This window comes from Natrix helvetica, assembly GCF_964273705.1.
Source record: "Natrix helvetica genome assembly, chromosome: 1".
NCBI lineage: Eukaryota > Metazoa > Chordata > Lepidosauria > Squamata > Natricidae > Natrix > Natrix helvetica.
The window spans coordinates 313,980,686-313,999,500 of NC_138548.1; the positions used below are offsets into that span (position 1 = coordinate 313,980,686).

Sequence of the window (18,815 nt, forward strand, 5' to 3'; positions counted from 1 at the left end):
TTCAGCCAGCTTCTCCCAGTTAAGGCTTTTGCCACTGCTTGCTTTACCCAGTTTAGTTATGCTTCCAAAATCTGTATTTCTTCACTATGTTTTCTTAAAGCCACTGTGCTTTCATGTGTCTTATTGCTAACATGATTAAGATAAGCAAGGATCTATTATAAAAATTATTTTACTGAGGAAAAAAATTGTTGCAAGATCCAATCTGGGTCAGTCACTGGGACCAAAAGTTTAGTCTGCACAGCATTTGACCTTGTGCTGGAGCCCATCCTCCAGGAAGATTCAGATAGAGAGAAGTTTCCTGAGGATGGACTCCAGCACAAGTCTGAAACCACACTAAACTCTTCTCCTGATGACCAACTCTGATTGGATTTTATAACATTATCCTGAGACATGCATATTTGCCTTCATATGTGAAAAAGGTCACTTATTTAGAATTGAATGGTACCTGCCAGTGGGCCTTAAATGTAATGAGCTTCCTTCATTATTCATTAGAGCCTTTCCATGAAAAAAAAGCAGTAATCTCTTTTTTTCTTGGGCCAATTAGTTAATGAAGTTTAATTGACAGGGTAGACCAAAACATATCATATTTCTTGATGGTATGACAGGCCATGCTCCAAATTAAGTGAGGTGGAGGGAGGACAGAGGCCAAGAGTCAGCAGAGGAGGGAGAGGCAGTTGCCATTATATGTGGTTTCCTCACAGAGAGTATGCTCCGGACAGCTAGCAGCCCTGACAGTCTCCGTTCCCGGACCCCCATGATCACACCTGACCTGGAGAGTGGCACCAAGTTATGGCATCTGGTGAAGAATCACGATCACATGGATCAACGAGAAGGTGATCGTGGCAGCAAGATGGTCTCAGAAATATATTTGACTCGTCTGTTAGCTACTAAGGTAAATCATAATGGCTCCTAGGTCTACTGAAACATTGGGGTAGTGTTATAAGTTTGTTAATAGTAAGAGCGAGAGCACTTAGACTTATATACTGCTTTACAGTGCTTTGCAGTCCTCCCTAAGCGGTTTGCAGAGTCAGCATATTGCCCCCAATAATCTGGGTCCTTATTTTACCGACTTTGGAAGGATGGAAGACTGAGTCAACCTTGAGCCTGCTGAGATTTGAACTGTCAAATTGCAGGCAGGCAGCAGGCAGCAGAAGTATTCTGCAGTACTGCATTCTAACCACTGTGCCATCATGGATCTTAATATTTCATCATGAACTCTATCTTGTTCACCTTTTTTTCCTAAATTGTTTTATATACATACGTGAATTATATGCATTGCACCGGATTCTAATTGCCATTTGCATAGTGATCTATGGGATGTAGTAAATCCTGCATGTACGGAGGATTGAACTTGATGACCTCCTAGTCTCTTCCAGTTCTATGATACTGTGTTCCCACTGTTGGGTTAGAGACAGTCTCTCCCTCCAAACCTAATCCATAATCCGGAGGTGAATATTAGTTGATCTAGTGCAGTGATGGCGAACCTATGGCACGCCATTTGTCAGGCGCTGCCCTGTCAGCTGAATTCACTCTTTTTTAAAGCCATTTTTCGCCCTCCCCAGGGTCCAGAGGCTTTATAGGAGCCTGAGGAGGGCGAAAAGAGCCTCCCCCGCCCCCCCAGAGGCCCTCTGGAGGCGTCAGGGAAGCCTCCGCACGGTCCCTGAAGCCTTCGGAGTGCTCAAAACGACCCTCTGCTCAGAGGATCGTTTTGAGTGCTCCGAAGGCTTCAGGGACTGTCCGGAGGCTTCCCTAACACCTCCGGAGGGCGTCCGAGGGGGCAGGGGGGGCTGTTTTCACCTTCCCAGGCTCCTATAAAGCCTCTGGAGCCTGAGGAGGGTGAAAAAAGCATGTAAAAATGGGGGAGCGCATTTAGCGTGTGCATGCGCACTGGGGGTCGTGCATTGCATTATGGGTGCGGCATGCCCGCACATGACCACCCTGCGCTCCCCCCACTTATGGCACGCAAGCCAAAAAAGGTTCGCGATTGCTGATCTAGTGGATAAGATACCAAGCTAGGAAGTAGGAGACCATGAGTTGCAGTCCCATTTTATCCATGAAAACCAGCTCAGTGATCTTGGCCCGGTCACTCTTTCTCAGTTTGGTTTGGTTTGGTTTGGTTTATTTGGATTTATATGCCGCCCTTCTCCAAAAGGACTCAGGGCGGCGTACAACATTAAAAAACACACATCCCAAAAGTTAAAAAAGATTAAATCTATTTCCAAAAAAACAAACCGAATTTTTTTAAAAAAACCAATACATTTAAAATAAGTTAAAATTAAAATTAACAGGCCAGGCCAGCTTGCTGGAAAAGCCAACTTTTTAGGGCGCGTCGGAAGGACCTGAGGTCAGGGATTATGCGGAGCTCCGGGGGCAGCTCATTCCAGAGGGAAGGCGCTCCCACAGAGAAGGCTCTCCCCCTGGGGGTCACCAGCCGACACTGCCTGGCTGACGGCACCCTGAGGAGGCCAACTCTGTGGAATCGTACTGGACGGTGGGAGGCTACTGGTGGCAGTAGGTGGTCTCGCAGGTATCCTGGGCCTAAGCCATGGAGTGCTTTAAAGGTCATAATACCTTGAATTGCACCCGGAAAACAACCAGCAACCAGTGCAGGCCGCCTAAAAGGGGTGTAACATGGGCCGCCTAAAAGGGGTGTAACATGGGAGTACCTAGGTACCCCCATGATAACCCGTGCGGCCACATTCTGGACCAGCTGAAGCCTCCGGGTGCTCTTCAAGGGCAGCCCCATGTAGAGAGCATTGCAGTAGTCCAGGCGAGAAAGGACGAGGGCGTGAGTGACTGTGCACAGAGCATCCCGATCCAGGAAGGGGTGCAACTGACGTACTAGGCGAACCTGGTAAAAGGCCCCCCTGGTCACGGCCGTCAGGTGTTCTTCTAAACTAAGCCGCGTATCCAGGAGGACTCCCAGATTGCGAGCCTTCTCTGAGGGGGCTAAAATTTCTCCCCCTATTGTCAAAGATGGAACAAGATGTACAAATCGGGATGACGGAAACCACAGCCACTCAGTCTTGGAGGGATTGAGCTTGAGCCTGTTCCTCCCCATCCAGATCCGCACAGCCTCCAGGCATCGGGACATCACGTCGAGGGCATCGTTTGGGTGGTTTGGGGTAGAGATGAAAAGTTGGGTATCATCAGCATATTGATGATACCGTACCCCAAAACCACAGATGATCTCGCCCAGCAGTTTCATGTATATGTTGAACAGGAGGGGTGAGAGAATCGACCCCTGGGGCACCCCACAAGTGACACGCCTGGGGGTCGATCTCTGCCCTCCAAGCCAGCTCAGTGATCTTGGCCCGGTCACTCTTTCTCAGTAGTGATTGGTGATTCTACTACCTCTGATATGATGAGTCGTCTGATTCCTTTGATTTCATCACCTCCCATTTCTAGCCTTTTTATATCTGCCCTCCCACTAAACCTGCAAAGATGAGTATTGTACCCTAGCTATTATCAAAAGCAAGATGGGATTGCGGCCTCTAGGTGCTATAATCATTGATTTATCCAGCTTCATTGTTCATGCACTTGATGAACGCCCTCATTTTACCAGTCTTCCATATCAGCAAAAACCCAAGCGAAGGAGTATTAAAAATCCAGTGGCTTATGACATAAACACCAAACTGCTCACAATATAATTGCTACACTAATTCCTGAAGTAAATCAAATGGCCAGTAGAAGATTTGTATTGGAACAAATAAAAAAACAATACTCTGTTGTCAGATTCTGAAAAATCCCACGGTAACTGCAGAGCTAAATTCAGCTCACCTGAATCTATCCTAGCCAAATCATAAATCATAGTAATCTGCAAGAGGAATGCTGGTTGCTGTATTGCTATTGTTTAACATGTACAGTTTTAGACTATATTAGACTAGAAATTTTGTCCTTTTGGTTAGTCACATTTGGTTAGTTTCAGAATATATAGGTGACACATAATTTGAACATTCCGTCAGAAAGCCCAGATTCTTCAGGAGGGAGAAAGTGGGGAACTCACACTCTCAAATATTTTCAGAATGCCATCATGGATTTTTCTTCCTCTCTCTCAGTCTAAAAGCAGTCCTTTTTCATAGAGAGATACCTGGATTACCTCAACCTAAAGAAGAGGAATATATCTATATTTTATGTATTTGTTGGATGTTGAAAGGCACAGTTTTTGAAAGCACTTTCAAAATTCAAGATTTCTTAGCAAAATTGTAGGGACTCTAAAAGAAGTCTGCAGTGACAGTTTCTCTCCCTTACACAATCTTTCTGCAGTTTTAAACCACTATTGAACTACATGGCTTGTGTGTTTTTCAAACTTCAGTAGCTGGATGCTACATGAGATGATAACCGAGAGGATTATAGGCTTATCTTTCCTCATAAAAAATCGCTGTCTTGGAAAGCCAGCTTGGAACTATTATGAAAAGAAAAAAAAAGCAGTGATCCCGTACTTAATACTGAACCAGAACCCTGAAATAATTTGGATTGCTTTATGTAAAATCATATATCACTACCACATATAAATCATTAAATTGAAGATTTGTAGAGACTGGACAAGGCACAGGAGCCATCTTAAATGAATGAATATGACATGGGTGTCCACAGGATAGCCTCAGTAGTCTAGCCAAAACAGTGCCATTGAAGCTCTCCCTATTTTTAATGCATTCCTTCCTTCCTCTCTTTATAGTTCTATTATACCTTCTCCAAGTTCAGTTCTAAATTCCTTTACAATAGCCCATGAAATGCCGGTTTTATTTCATCCATTGGTGACACGTCAGTTTCTTATTCGAGAGCATGTTTTAATACCAGTGAGATATTTTAGCCCTTCTAAGAAGAAGAAAAAAGAATGCCTTCATTCTATTGTTGCTGTTCTGGTTGTGTACATGAATGATATTAAGTAATGCTGAACAAATATCCTCTTTTTTTGTTCCAGGGAACTTTGCAGAAGTTTGTGGATGACCTTTTTGAGACTATCTTCAGCACAGCCCACCGAGGCAGTGCCTTGCCTCTGGCCATCAAGTACATGTTTGACTTCCTGGATGAACAAGCTGATAAGCACCAGATCAATGACTATGATGTCAGGCACACTTGGAAGAGTAACTGGTAAGAAGATGCTGTAGCGCAGCAATAAAGCGCACAGCTTGCACTGCAGAAAGTCCCAAGATCTCTTCCCAACTTCTGAAGGTCAAACTGAGACAGAGTGGATACCTGATGGGTCATTGTGTAGATAAATATTCAGTTAGGTAGATCAATGGTTTGTTTCTGCAAGCCGATTTCTTATCTAAGCTACAGCTGGTGGTGAAAAGTTGGGGATAGCTAACAGGAAGATGTTTCTGTCAAAGAGTGTAAACAGCCTACCGTAGTTTCAGCTTTTTTGGAAAATAGATCAGATAGTTTAAAAAAATTACCTCCGTCACGTAAGAAAGTGCAGCCTCAAAGCATTTGTGTTATTCTATTCCCTGGTATAGAGGAAGCCTCACAAATACACTTAAAAGGGTATTTATATTAGGCTACAATATAGCCTGTATCTAATTCACCTGTTGAGATGGGAGAGTATAGAAATCAAATAAATTAAAAGAATGCAAGTCTGTCAGAATAAAATTGCTGTTAAGTTTATATTATGGGAAATCATCTTGCTTCGTCAAATACTTCAAAGTCCCCCTCAAAACCAGCGTTTTCCAAGTTAATGTATAAATCAAATCACTAAAATCACGATATAAAACATGGAATAATAATGTGGATCCAATAATGGGAGCATAATCATTAAGAGATCAGTAAAATAACAGGGTTGCACAGTGCTGATTCAAGGCAAAAAGCTGTTCAGAGTGCTGGAGAAAATCTAACCTTTGGGAGGGATGGCATGGCTGCTTCGGAAGGGCAGAAAATCGTACCAGAAAACAGGGCAGCTACTGAAACGAGCTGCAAACAGGTGCTGCATTCAGACCTTTGCACGCTTCAAAGCACCTCTTAATCTTTGAATCAGAAGCGATTCAGAGTCTTAATAAACAATAAAAGCGGCAGCTACAGGAGAGCAGTTAAAAATCTTGTATGCAGCATTTTTGTTTATATAGCCAGTTATCAATTTGCTGGTGAACTGTATTCCACATTTACCTTCGAATGTGATAGGGAAGTTATTCTCCGCATGCTTATTTGCATAGCCTTAAACTCCGTCTCGCTATTTATTTCGTGCTATTGGGGATTAGGCTGCTCAGTGAATAGTAAGAAGCGGCAGACACTTTTCTCTTCTGCTGCTGCCTTCCTGATTTGATCTCTCAGTTCCTTTCACTGTTACTGGGGATAGGAATATACACTCTGATCTCTGATATTTGTTAAATAGAAACCAAATTGCTTTTGTAGTTCAGTAACTGTCAGTAATTAGCAAGGCAGGAAAAGAAACATTTTTAAATGGAGTTATGAGAGCATGGAAACATTTGGAACTGATTTATCACTCGGCTTTCTATATTAAAGGAAATAGCTGCTCTGGGAGGAAAAACGGGGTAGGGAAAGAATCCCAATGATGCAACTCCACAGAGCCCAGGGAGGCAGGCAGGCTCCAGCATACTAATGCCCTTGCTTGTTTTGTACTGCTAATTCAGTGGATAGAGTAAATTTCAAGAGATGGTTCCCTGAAATTAAAAGAAGTAGGTATGACCAACACCTGGATTATCTCATTTGTGGGAGTTTGTTGAGACAAATAACAGTTACGAAAAGCAGGGCCTAGTTTTCATTGAGATAATTCAGATTTTATGTTAGGGTAGGTGAGATCAGATGATGGAATTAGTTTACACACACACACACACACCAAAAAAAAAACAACACACCCCACCTTAGAAGTTATGGGGAACGTCTCCATGGATTTCCCTGACGTACAGATTTTTTTCCAGTGAAAAGTGAAAAATTAGATAGTATTCCTGAGGTTGTTTGTATTGTACTTTGCATCTTGGTCATCCCAACCTTCTTCAGGTACATTTGTTTGAGTTTTCCCAATACTTCGAGTTTTTTCCCCCAACCTAGCCAATATAACACGGAAAATATTATCACAGCCCTTCTTCCTCAATAATATTGTTTTGTGAAAATAAATATGGGTAATTTGCAGAAACAGCATAGCCAATTGCATTGTGCTGGTTGCCTCAGTTAAGAGATAAATTAATGCTGAGCTAAAGAGGATCAAGAAGGCATTTGCTTTTCCTTTAATTATAGTTCTCATTTCTTAATAGAATTTCATCTCCAAGGGCTAATAAAAAATATAGGGATTTAATAAAGGGCAGAAAACTTGGTGAACCCTGACATTTAACAGTAATTCCAAAGCTTTTAAGAAGAGCAAAGGAAAATGATAGAAATGTTGACAGGTACTGATAAAATCCCAAGGTCAATATATGAATGACTTTGACAAATGCTCTATTTTGTGTCACAAATAATATAATTTACCAGGCACAATTTTGGATATTTAAAACAGGTGTCATGATAGAAATATTTCTCATATTCACTGTTACTTTTCAAATGCCAAATGCCCTTAAAACCATTTACATATTTATATTAACATATAAAACATTTACAAATATGTTCATATACAGCTGCACCCATATATATATATATATATCCACCCTTCATTGAGATAGCTGTGTAGCTAGCAAACCATGCATCAGACTTATTATCACCTATTTAGATTTTGGGGAAGACCCCTGCCCTCTTAGTTTGATAGATTTTAACCAAGTAAATGTTTATGCAGTGGTGGATTAAGGCTTACTGGTGCCCTAAGCATTGACAAATCTTGGGGCACCTCTCCTTTGTACGTAACTGTACAAATCTTCATTGTTTTTTTCTTTCTTTCTCCATTTTGTGGTGCCCCCTTGGGTCTGGTACCCTAAGCACGTGCTTAGTCTGCTTAATGGATAATATACCATTGGGTTTATGTTAAGAGTTTTATTTGAAGCTACTAAGAATAATGTTTTCTTTTCTTCTCTTTTTCAGTCTACCTCTGCGTTTTTGGGTGAATGTGATTAAGAACCCGCAATTTGTGTTTGACATTCATAAGAACAGTATTACTGATGCTTGCCTATCAGTGGTGGCTCAGACATTCATGGACTCCTGCTCAACTTCTGAGCACAAGCTAGGGAAAGACTCTCCCTCCAATAAACTACTGTATGCCAAGGACATCCCTAACTATAAGAGCTGGGTAGAAAGGTGAGTAACTGCAGCTATAGACAAAGTAGGTTTGCAAAAAGAACAAAAGGTGTGGCAGTTCTAGAAAGTTTGGGATGGTTCCATGCTATTAAAAAACCACCCTTGGCTAGTGGAGACAGATTGGTTCTTTGAAACAATTGCAAGTAATTGTTTTTCTAAGAATTGCCAATTCCTTTCTGGCCTTTCTAATGAATAAGTAATAGAGCATATAGATTTCACAATGGCAGCTATTTGTATTAGGCTGAATCCAGCATAAACATCTAACTTGGGTTGGGGAAACCTCAGTGAAATGTTTCTTCTATCAGCTGAGCTTTTCAGTGGTAGAACAAGACAGGGAATGATGTTTCCGTTGCAACCATTATCAGATCAAAGTCTCCTAAAATTGTATTTAAGGATTGGTGGAGGTGGGTTTGGGGAATTTGGGAGGCACTCCAGGAAAGTAAAAATAGCATTCTCCTTCTACTGTCCCTGTGTTTTGAGGATATTTCTACTGGTAAAGCAATCCATTTGCAGGGGGATTAGCAAAGCAAAATCTCTTGCCAATGGAATTTAAAGCCTGGATTAGATCCAACCTGAAAATAATACAATCATATTGTGTTGAGTAATACAGATAAGAGTTTTTAGTTTTCAGGGGTTTTACTGGGGAGATTCTGATCAACTTCAAGTATGTTTGGTTTGTTAATTATTGTATGCTATTGGGGCAGAGGCTTGCAAATTGAAAAGACTCAGTGTAGCTGGTGCTGTTTTGTGAAAATTGTATATGTCAGAGGTTTTTTTCACTGTTTCTAATAAAGATGAAAAAATAGATAGTGAAACACAGTATGAATAAGACTCTCTATTTATAAGTAGAGCTATTTTATTAAACAAATTGACTGTGTTTCTGTTTGTGTACACATACACACCAGAGGTGGCATTCAGCCATCCGGTTCGGGCGAACCAGTAGCAGTGGCTGTAGAAGGTTCTGCCCACCTGCCCTGACATAATGCGTAAGGACCGTGTATGCACAGAAGGTGGTGCACATGTACAGACACGGCGCTCACATTTGCAAACCAGTAGGAAAGGGAAGTGAATCCCACCGCTGATACACAGAGAGAGAGACGTTAGTTAGCATTGGTACATGGTACAAACCATACTTCCAAATACTTAAACTTAGATATTATATTTGTGGCTGAGCTTTAATTCAAACTGCTTTAACAACTTATTATTCTGATGATTAGAGGAGAAGGACATTGCATTAGTTTTATGAGTATTATTTTTATGAATGATTTTGTTTATTCATGTAATATGTGGACTACACAAGCCCAGTGCCTGTTCTACAAGATGGACAGACCAGAAAACTGATTCATGGATGGCTAGAATTATATTTCATTGTAATAAACTTTAGTAACAGAATCTTGACTAAGTTTTCCCTCCCTCCCTTGACACTAGGGAACCAGAGATGAGATAGTCTGAATCTCTCTTCCATTCTCTCTGAACTTAACCCATATTTATTCTGTACTGTACCTGATGTTTTCTTAACATCCTATAGATTTGTTCTTTTAAGTCATCTCCCTAATCTTCCTATACCCAGAAACCTAACTAATATTGTGAGAGGGAGGGGGGCATCCTCCTTTTTCATGCCAGCATCTCAAGCTAAGGACATCTGGGACAAAACCTGTACTTGTGTCCTTTTCATTAACTTTTCAACTGCTAACCTTAATACAAACAATATTTTATGATGCAGTTGTACCATCTTAAGATATTTTTTTTAAAAATTAATAAGATTCTGCACACTTTGAAAACTTCAAATCTTGTGCGAGCACTTTTGTACTAGTTATTAAACAGTAGCTCTCTTCTTTGAGAGCTTGAAAAAAGTGCAACTGCTTTTCGATCCCTTAAAGTTAATACAACTTTAATGGATTAACTTCTTAAAACAGCAACATTGCTTTTTGGGGGGCTTGTGCAAAACCTAAAGAAAGTGGAGCTGCTTTAATGATTAGCAGAGAGGGATCTGAAGCACACTCATAATCTTGATATTCAATACTATTTGCTGCTTGCTTAGCTGGCTATTTTTAATACTAGCCAATATTATACATTATGGTGGTATTTTAGAGATAATATTGCTCTTAGGATGTTTCCCACATGACTACACTTTTAAAACATGAATCTTTTATGTTGCATATTTATATTCTGGGAGCTGATGTATGTACAATTATAAATTATTCTATAAATGCTAGATAATTATTACTGATGTCTGGAAAAAAATGGGCTTCTACCTTGCTCTCCTAAGTGAAACCCATTTCTTCCATAACAGAAATCATCATTATAATTTGGTAACAAACTTTCTAATAAATACAGAATTATAAAACACTTTCTGCTCTCTGATGAGCTATATTAAGTTCTTCTCATAGGAGTTTCCAACTACTGATCTGTGATTCTGCTTGACCTGACTCACCATGATTTTGGAACAATTCAGGTCTATCTCCAACGAAGAATGTAGACAAAACATCTTATACCTCAGGTCTTTTTCCCTCAGCAATCCTTCTGTGTTTTGCTTTGTGTTTGTAGGTCAGGTATAGCAGTACCAAGTGCTCCAAATCCCTATTTAAGATGGCCCTAGCATTTCTGTTTCTGCAGAAAGATTGGATCTTTCGCCCAATCTCTTGCACTCAAGCTGCTTTTGTTTGGGGAGAGGAGAGGGGGAAGACGATGTCAATAAAAGGTTTACCTCCAATTACCACAGCATCTGTTTAAATCTGTTTCTCAAGTCCTATTATTTCAATCCACACAAGGAGCTTGGATCAGATTTGCCTCATCTCCTCAGTCTTAAGATGTTAAGGGAGACCCTGTGTGCTCTGCCTGTGAGGGCTTACTGTAAGAGGACTAGTCTGTTTACTTGAACACAAAATGAAGAGTCATTTGGCAGGCAGAACACTATGAAATGGCTAAATGCGCTATGTACATTACAATTGCTTCATTGTAATGAATAGATGTATTACATTTAATCTGGAGACTTGTTAATTAAGTTTATGGTATTTTCTAGATTTATCCTCAGTTTGACTCCTACCTGCTATTGAACATCTTTATTTTGAACAGCGTGATTTATTTTTCCTTCTTCTCACTTATAGATATTATGCAGATATAGCTAAAATGCCAGCAATCAGCGATCAGGACATGAGTGCCTATTTGGCAGAGCAGTCACGGTTACACTTGAGCCAATTCAACAGCATGAGTGCCCTGCATGAGATCTACTCATACATTACTAAGTACAAGGATGAGGTAAGGTATATCAGAACTCTTAGACTTATCTTAATATTAACTATTTGTCTCTTTTTATTCCTCTTTCTTTTGACCCATGAAAAGAAATCCAGAGTGGAGCTGCTTTTATCCCTCTGTAAACTCATCCTATCATGTCTTAATAGTTGCACAACTAGCTAATGAGCCCCCGCTATTTAGTGTCCTGCAGCATTTCTATACAAATACAAAAGAAGCTCCATTTTTTAAAATATATTTTAAAAATGATTTGTAATGTATAAAAGCAATAAACAAAAAAACACAATTATGTGCATTATAATTATGTTCCAAAATCAGTTATTCAAGATTGATCTTGGCAGTTACTTACAAAATACCATGGTTGTACATATCATTTCTATTATGTGGGGCAAACCTATCTGGCTTTGTCCCACTTTAAACTGAAAAGGGTGTTTTTTTTAATATATATATTTATTATTATTACATTTAAAACAGTGCAATACCGCAGAGTTGGAGTGGTCGTACATTCACATTATGTACAGCTAGTTTCAACCATTAACAATTAATCTACTTAATACATTGTCTGTCCTTCTGTTCAATCACAATATATACATTTGTTCCAGTATTGTCATCTTGTCTTATACCAATCATAAAATCTGTTCCATACTTCAAAATATTCTGATTCCCCTTTATTTTTAAGTTCAAGAGTGAGCCTATCTGCTTCTGCACAGGCCAACACTTTTCTGATTGTATCAAGCTCTGATGGTGTGTTTTCTTTTTTCCAATACTGTGCATAGGTTATGCGTGCTGCAGTTAGTATATATAATTAAATAAAGTGTATCTTTCTTAAACCCCTCCGGTATTATGCCTAGGAGAAAAGTTTCTGGTTTAAACATAATTTGTTCTCCCACCATTTGTTCTAACCATGATTGAATCATTTAACTGAAAAGGGTGTTTGTCGTCCTGAACAGCTAGTCATCATTAAAAAGATGTAGTTCAATTACCCATCTGTTGAGATACTAGAATAGTAGGGGAACCAGTTGCAGCAAATTATTGAAACAGGGTACTAAGCTCTCCCAAAGATACAGATTCTTCTCAATCTCCCTCTTTCCCCTTATCTGAACTATCAACTCTGACATAGATGGATGAGAGAAGAACATTTGTCAAGTAGTAGTTCCTCTAATTTCTCTCCATCAGTATTGATGATTATGATGACAACAATGATGATATTACCCTCCTGAGTCATAGTGACTTATGCTCCATGCTTTTTATTTCACATAACCAACAAACCTGGGATTCTGTGACTATCTCTGTCCAAGAATTAACCTACAAGCCTAGCCAGCCAAATGTTGCCACCTACAAAGACCTTTTACTGAAGCTCTTTTAAGTCCTGCATTTGCTTTACAAAGAGAGGACACCTGTTTCTTTTCTAAAGTTTAGATATGCCTTGAGGTATTTTTATCTTCCTATTATATTCATCCTTTCTTCTCCTGTTTGGATACGAATTGCTTAAAGTAACAAACACAGACCACTGCCTTTTACAACAAAACAACACTTTTCCAAAATAGGAGGGGAAATCACAACAGTGCCTCAGCAGATAAGTAATGGGCCAATAAGAATGGAAGAATTAAATCAGTGAAGGGAACACATGAAGTAATCAAATAAGAGACAAAAGAAAAATATCAACCTAAACCTGAAGCATTTAACACTCTAAATGAATGTGTTCTGTGTCAGCTGTTCTGGGTCATTTCAGTGAGCCCACGTACAAATGACCTTATTTATAATTTTGAGGTGGGGGTGGCATTTACTATCACAAGGGAGTCACTTTATAAGCCTATAAAGTTTTAAGAGTGGTTAAAAGCCCATCTACTGTAATTGATATGAACAGCAGAAAGTAGTTTTGAACACATTCTCTACAATCCTTTATTAAAGCAATAAAATATATGATGCTAATATATATATTATGGAGTTATATGGATTTTATTGCCCAACAGAAAGATGTTGAGAGCTGGGGGGGGGATTGGTTGCTTATATAAGATAATGAAAGCATTTGTACAAGACCTTGTCAAACATCTTTGCATTGTTATTTGGGCAAGGCTCCAAAATTGGTTCCTTCAACAGCTAGTAAAGAAAGTGGCCTATTCACATAAGTGTGAATAGAGATCAAGGCTTCTTAGAGGTTTCTGCACTCCAGTATGCTCTGTAGCCAGCTGAGATCTCCCGCTCCGTGGCAAATTTCACATGCCAATGGAACCTCTTGTCTTCAGAAGTTGTTGGTGCTCCATCACTGGAGGCTTTTAAAAACAGACTGGTCAGCCATTTGTCTGAAATGGTATAAAGACTCCTTCTTGAGCAGGCGGTTAGACTAGAAGACCTCCTTTTAACTCTCTTATTCTGTTCTGTTTTTCTGGTGACCTTGGGTTAGTCTTTTTCTCAGCCCTAGGAAGAAGGCAGTAGCAAACCACTTCCAAAAAAGTTGACAAGAAAATTTCAGGAATTAGTCCAGGCAGTTGCCAGGAGCCAAAACTGACTTGAAAGCAACAACAACAACAACAACAACAACAACAACAACAACAAATAGCTTAGGTTTACATTTTTAGGATCCTTGGTTGATCTTTAGTCATTGATTTGATAAGTTACTTCAAACTAGATGTATATATATCCACCTCCCTTTGTACCCTCAGATATTTTGTTTTTAATAGAAAGCTAACATGCCCCCAAATTCTGTCTCATTTTTATCTCCAAAAATCTTTTGAGTCTCACTAAAGTTTAGGACTATTAAACAATAAAAATGGTGGGTGGTCGCAGCTCTGTGCTGGAACTATGGCTACCTGCCAGAAACTAAAAGGAAGGGAAGGAATACTGGGGTAATAGGGAGCACCCCGGGGGATTAGAGGGGTTGGCAGGAGGGAGCAATCTCACCTATTCACAGTCTGGAGAATGGTTATTATGTGATTGATGTGCCCATTATTTGTGAATAGGAAAGCACATTTGTACATCCATTTTGTAAGAGTGCCTGTGACATGCTTGTTAATATTCCAAGTAAGACCACTATAAAATACATTGCCTACCTATGTTTTGAATAATGTTATTCTGAGTTTAAATATTCTATTCATATATAAAGTGTTTCGCATATTGGAAATTCTGAAAGTATTGTTTCTGAATGGCACCAGATTCGGGTGGATGGTGAAAAGAGTAACATTAATGCCGCATGTCAGCAAAACTGAATATTATTGTTTCTTTGTAGACGTGATCTTCAGATGGATTTTTGTATCTCTCAGTGGCAACTTGCATTTTGTAGAACAAAGTTTCTTTGAATATGCAGTTCAGAGATCTATTTCAAGTCAGCAGAGTTCCCTCTGTGGTATAATATAATGCTGCTGGGAGCATTCCAATTTCCTATTGTTTTTATCCCATAAAAATAAATTCACATGCCAGTCTTTTGTTGGCATTGCATATTAATGATTAATAGTCGCTACTTAACTAGACTAGATTCTGTTACTTGAGTTCTTTTAGATTTCCTTTGAACAAGATCTTAGAGATAAAAGATGTAGAATTATTTTTAGAGTGATACAGACAGAATTGTTTGAAATTCCCAATTAATGAGATTTTTTTTATCCGGATCTACAGCTTTTCTTCCTGAGGTGAAAGTAATAGAATAATAATAATAATACAGAATTTTTACTATTTAAATCAAGTTAATAATCACCCATTCCAATATGCTGGTTGCAATGCATAAAAGAGAAAAGCATCTCTCACATAGATATGAAACTCCATTTATCACAACTCCTGTTAATAACAAGGAATGTTAATGAGAGATTTCCTGAATTAAGGCTCTCTTTCAAATGTTACTTTCGTTCCTCAAGAGTTTACTCAAAAGATAGTGTGATCTGGAAGATCCCCTGTGAGTTGGCCATTTTTTATCCTTGAAGGCCCTTGTAGGCTTCAGCTATTAATCAAGTAGTAAATTAATCAAAAACTCTTAGTAGGGGCAACTCTGGGGTTTCATTCAACAGTAAGAAGCCACAAAGACTTCAGAACTCTGTCACCCAGATGGGATGAGTTGCTTCCTGGGAGATCCCCCTTTTTACTATTGCTTTTTGCAAAGGAATTTATTTATTTAGGTCTTGTATTTTTAATACTCTTTTATTGTATTGCAAACTGCCCCTAGTTGCTTTGGATAGTGAGACAGACGGCATATAAATTTAATAAATAAAAGGAAGAATGCAAGTATCCTTTTGAATGGAATCCAGAGAGATAAGTTGCAAATAAAACTCCATGTAACCTTTCCTTTTAATCGTACCTTGATTAACTTGGGCAAAGTTTAGTGGGTTCCAGCCAAGTATGGTAAAGGTAGGTGTGCACCAGCAGGGCCAAGGAAAGCCTCTTGTATGAACAGACCGAAGCCTAAACCCGACCTGCCTTAAGGATGAAGCACTGTATACGAAAGGTCACGGAGGTCATCAACAGGAACCTAACAGCCAGCACTGTTGCAGCTTTTCAGCACCCTGACTGCCATCTGGATAAGATCGACAGCAATCACAAAAACTGGAAGTAGAGGCAGCGGCACCCCCAAAGAGCGGCTCCTCTGGTGCTTTTTGCAGCAGCAGCTGCTGCCCTGAGGCTAGTCTCCCAGCTCCCAACATTCCCTTTCATTAGTCTTACAAATCAGCGAGGCCTTAAGAGCAGAAATCAATAGCAAGCAGGGCAAGTGCTATGTGGTTAGAAAGTACAGCCTTAATGAGCTGCAGGCAAAAGAAGTTGCCAATCCTTGTCTTTTTGGTTAACCACTGTCTGGCATCTGTTGAATGTGCCTCTATAAGTCTGCTCTAAAAAGTGTGTTGCCTGTGTGTTTGCAGCTCTCAGGAGCTTCTTTTATGATTTGTAATGGGATTAATAAATAGCAGCTGTTCCCTTTGTTTGTTTTCATTCATTAAACACAATTACATGCAGCCCGATTGCACCCTCTTTGATGCAAAATGGGAGGGAATAATTTTTCCTGTTGCTCAGTACTATAATGTGCTGTCATTGGCACTGAATGAAAATCATAATTAATTTTCATTTGGGTTTTTGCATCTTCCTAATCATGGAGGTCTTTAGAGCAGGTGACAGACAAGTATCTCTCTTTTTTTTCCTGTCCCCCCCCTGCTGTTTTCTGTTTTACCCTGTTGTGCCCAGAAGTGCCACAGAAGAACAACCAGGTCATAAAATCTTTCCAAACTCAAACTTTAGTTATTGTCTCCAGTTAAATCGGAAACAAAGGAGATTTGGAGGAGTCTCTCGTTCTATTCAGGCCTCCAAGACCTTTAAGATCCTAAGATTTGACATCGGCAACCTAATTGGTTGCTTTGGTTGACATTCAGTATTTTGGCACCACCTAGAGGTGCTTGAAAGAACAATGCTTTAGGTGAGGGATGAGGTATTGGGGGAGTCAAACTCTGACCAGGATTTTTATCTATATGGATATGCAGCCAGACCAATTTTGTGCCAGGAAGCATTTTGTGCCTTTCATATTTAGAAAACTTTTGCAACTAGACACAAATCTTTTTCCCATATGATAACAACCGTAGGAATATCTTCCCACAGGCATGACATTGGATTGGCTAATGCCTTTCTTGATCTGATGATTCCACCAGGATGTACCAGCTCCGTGGCACATTTTGCCACTTTGGTGGCTTTATTTTGCGTCGTTGCAGCCTTCCCGAAAGCCCTGGGCAGCAGTGCTGTGTGTGTGCTCCCCATCATCTCTGCATGTTCAATATGGGAAGCCTAAAGGTGTCACAGCTGCTTTTAATCACAGGGAACTTATTTCCATATTACTTGTAGGGTTTGTGATGGGCCTTTCCTGCTTTCGAATAGTCAGCCTATTAATTATACAAGAGTTTGCTTCCAATTATGCAGCCAATGAAATGGTTAATTGAGTTCTTTTTGATGGATGCCTAGACATTTAATTGGAAAAAAAATACAGCTTGCACTCACAACAAATGTAACCACTATAATGGGATTTCTGATGAGATTGCATTTTAATCATCCCTTTTCTAAAAAAAAATCTGGCAGTGCAATTGAAAGGGAGGTGGGGTTTGGGGGTATTTCTTTTTTATCCCTCCACTTTCTCAATCCTTTCCTGCCAAATCTTCCCTTCTCATTCAACTGTCAAAAGACCCTCTCGCAACATCCCACCCTTCAGTTCATTAATATGGTTGATTAAAGAATGGCTTTCTAAGAATATGTACAAACTGGTGTTCTAAAGGTTTTCATCTGATTCTGAGAACAGAACTGAAATGTAGGATTCATTTTTAGCTCTTTCAGTAGGAAAAGATTGTTTATTATATGAATTCAACTGTATTCCATAATTATGTCCTTTTTTCTAGTGCCTTCAATAAAAGGCCTTGAGCATGCTAAATTCCATTACTTGACATGTTTTCTGAATGGCACTGAAGTATAAGCCTATTTAGTGAAATGAAATTTTGGTGGAAAATTTCCAGAATTGACATTTTCTAGTATTCTAAAATGTAGTGTGAATAGCAATAGGTTCTTTCATCAATTGAGGCAAATCTGACTGCAATTGAATATGAAATCTACATCGGACCAATACATTTAGATTCTTCAGCAATTTCTCATGCCTTGCCCAGCAACGAAAGATAGGCACTCACTGCTTATATAGCTTCACTCCTTGACAGAGACTAGAAGGCTCAAATTCTCCTTTGGATTGAATGAGCTCAGGATGACCTAAACAGAACCATTTAAACATATTGACTACCTGAGAAATGTCTCATTGTGGATAGTAATGAATTTAAAAACAAATTGGGTCTGTAGAAGATTGACTTAAAAGGATTCCATGGCAGGCCTTTGAATATTCTATTCAAAATACTTTACTGCTAAAGAAACTCAGTTTCAGAGATGTCGATGACTTCCTGTAATTTATCCCATTGTTTGTTCTGTATAATTATCAGGTTTTATGTTCATGAAGAACCATTCTCTCATATATTTTCAACATCAGGACAAATTTAGACATTAAGAGAACACATTCTTTTTCTGGGCCTGTGTGGGTGAGTTATGATTCAGGTCAACATAATGCTTGGCTATTCTACCTCAGTGTGGCAAAACATTCAGGTGGATTTAATCCATCCTTGTTTGGCTGCTTTGGTTTAATAGCAATGGCTTCACATGCTCAGAAACATTTTTTTTAATTGATTGGTATGAAGAAGGATAGTCATTCCAATAAACAGAAAGAGAATGCTTACACATCTCTGCCTCTATCTAAGCCTGGTAAATGGCTTTCATTGTTTTTCACCTGTACATTTTGAAACCCACATTGATGAGAGGGAATCTGCAGAGAGAAGATACTGACTGTTTTAGAGGACAGCTTACTACAAACCAAGCTAAGCGTGTCTCCTACTCTTAGTTGT

At 39.4% G+C, this 18,815-nt stretch overlaps 1 protein-coding gene across 5 annotated transcripts in view; it reads left to right on the top strand.

Annotated features, from left to right (window-relative positions):
• Positions 1-18,815, top strand: part of PLXNA1 (plexin A1) — a 434,540-nt gene that overhangs the window by 411,027 nt on the left and 4,698 nt on the right. For all 5 annotated transcript variants that reach the window (XM_081965343.1, XM_081965340.1, XM_081965344.1 and 2 more), the window contains exons 28-31: positions 702-892; positions 4,925-5,094; positions 7,963-8,175; positions 11,283-11,433. In XM_081965343.1, coding sequence (XP_081821469.1) covers positions 702-892; positions 4,925-5,094; positions 7,963-8,175; positions 11,283-11,433 — 725 coding nt within the window. The remainder of the gene's footprint in view (positions 1-701; positions 893-4,924; positions 5,095-7,962; positions 8,176-11,282; positions 11,434-18,815) is intronic.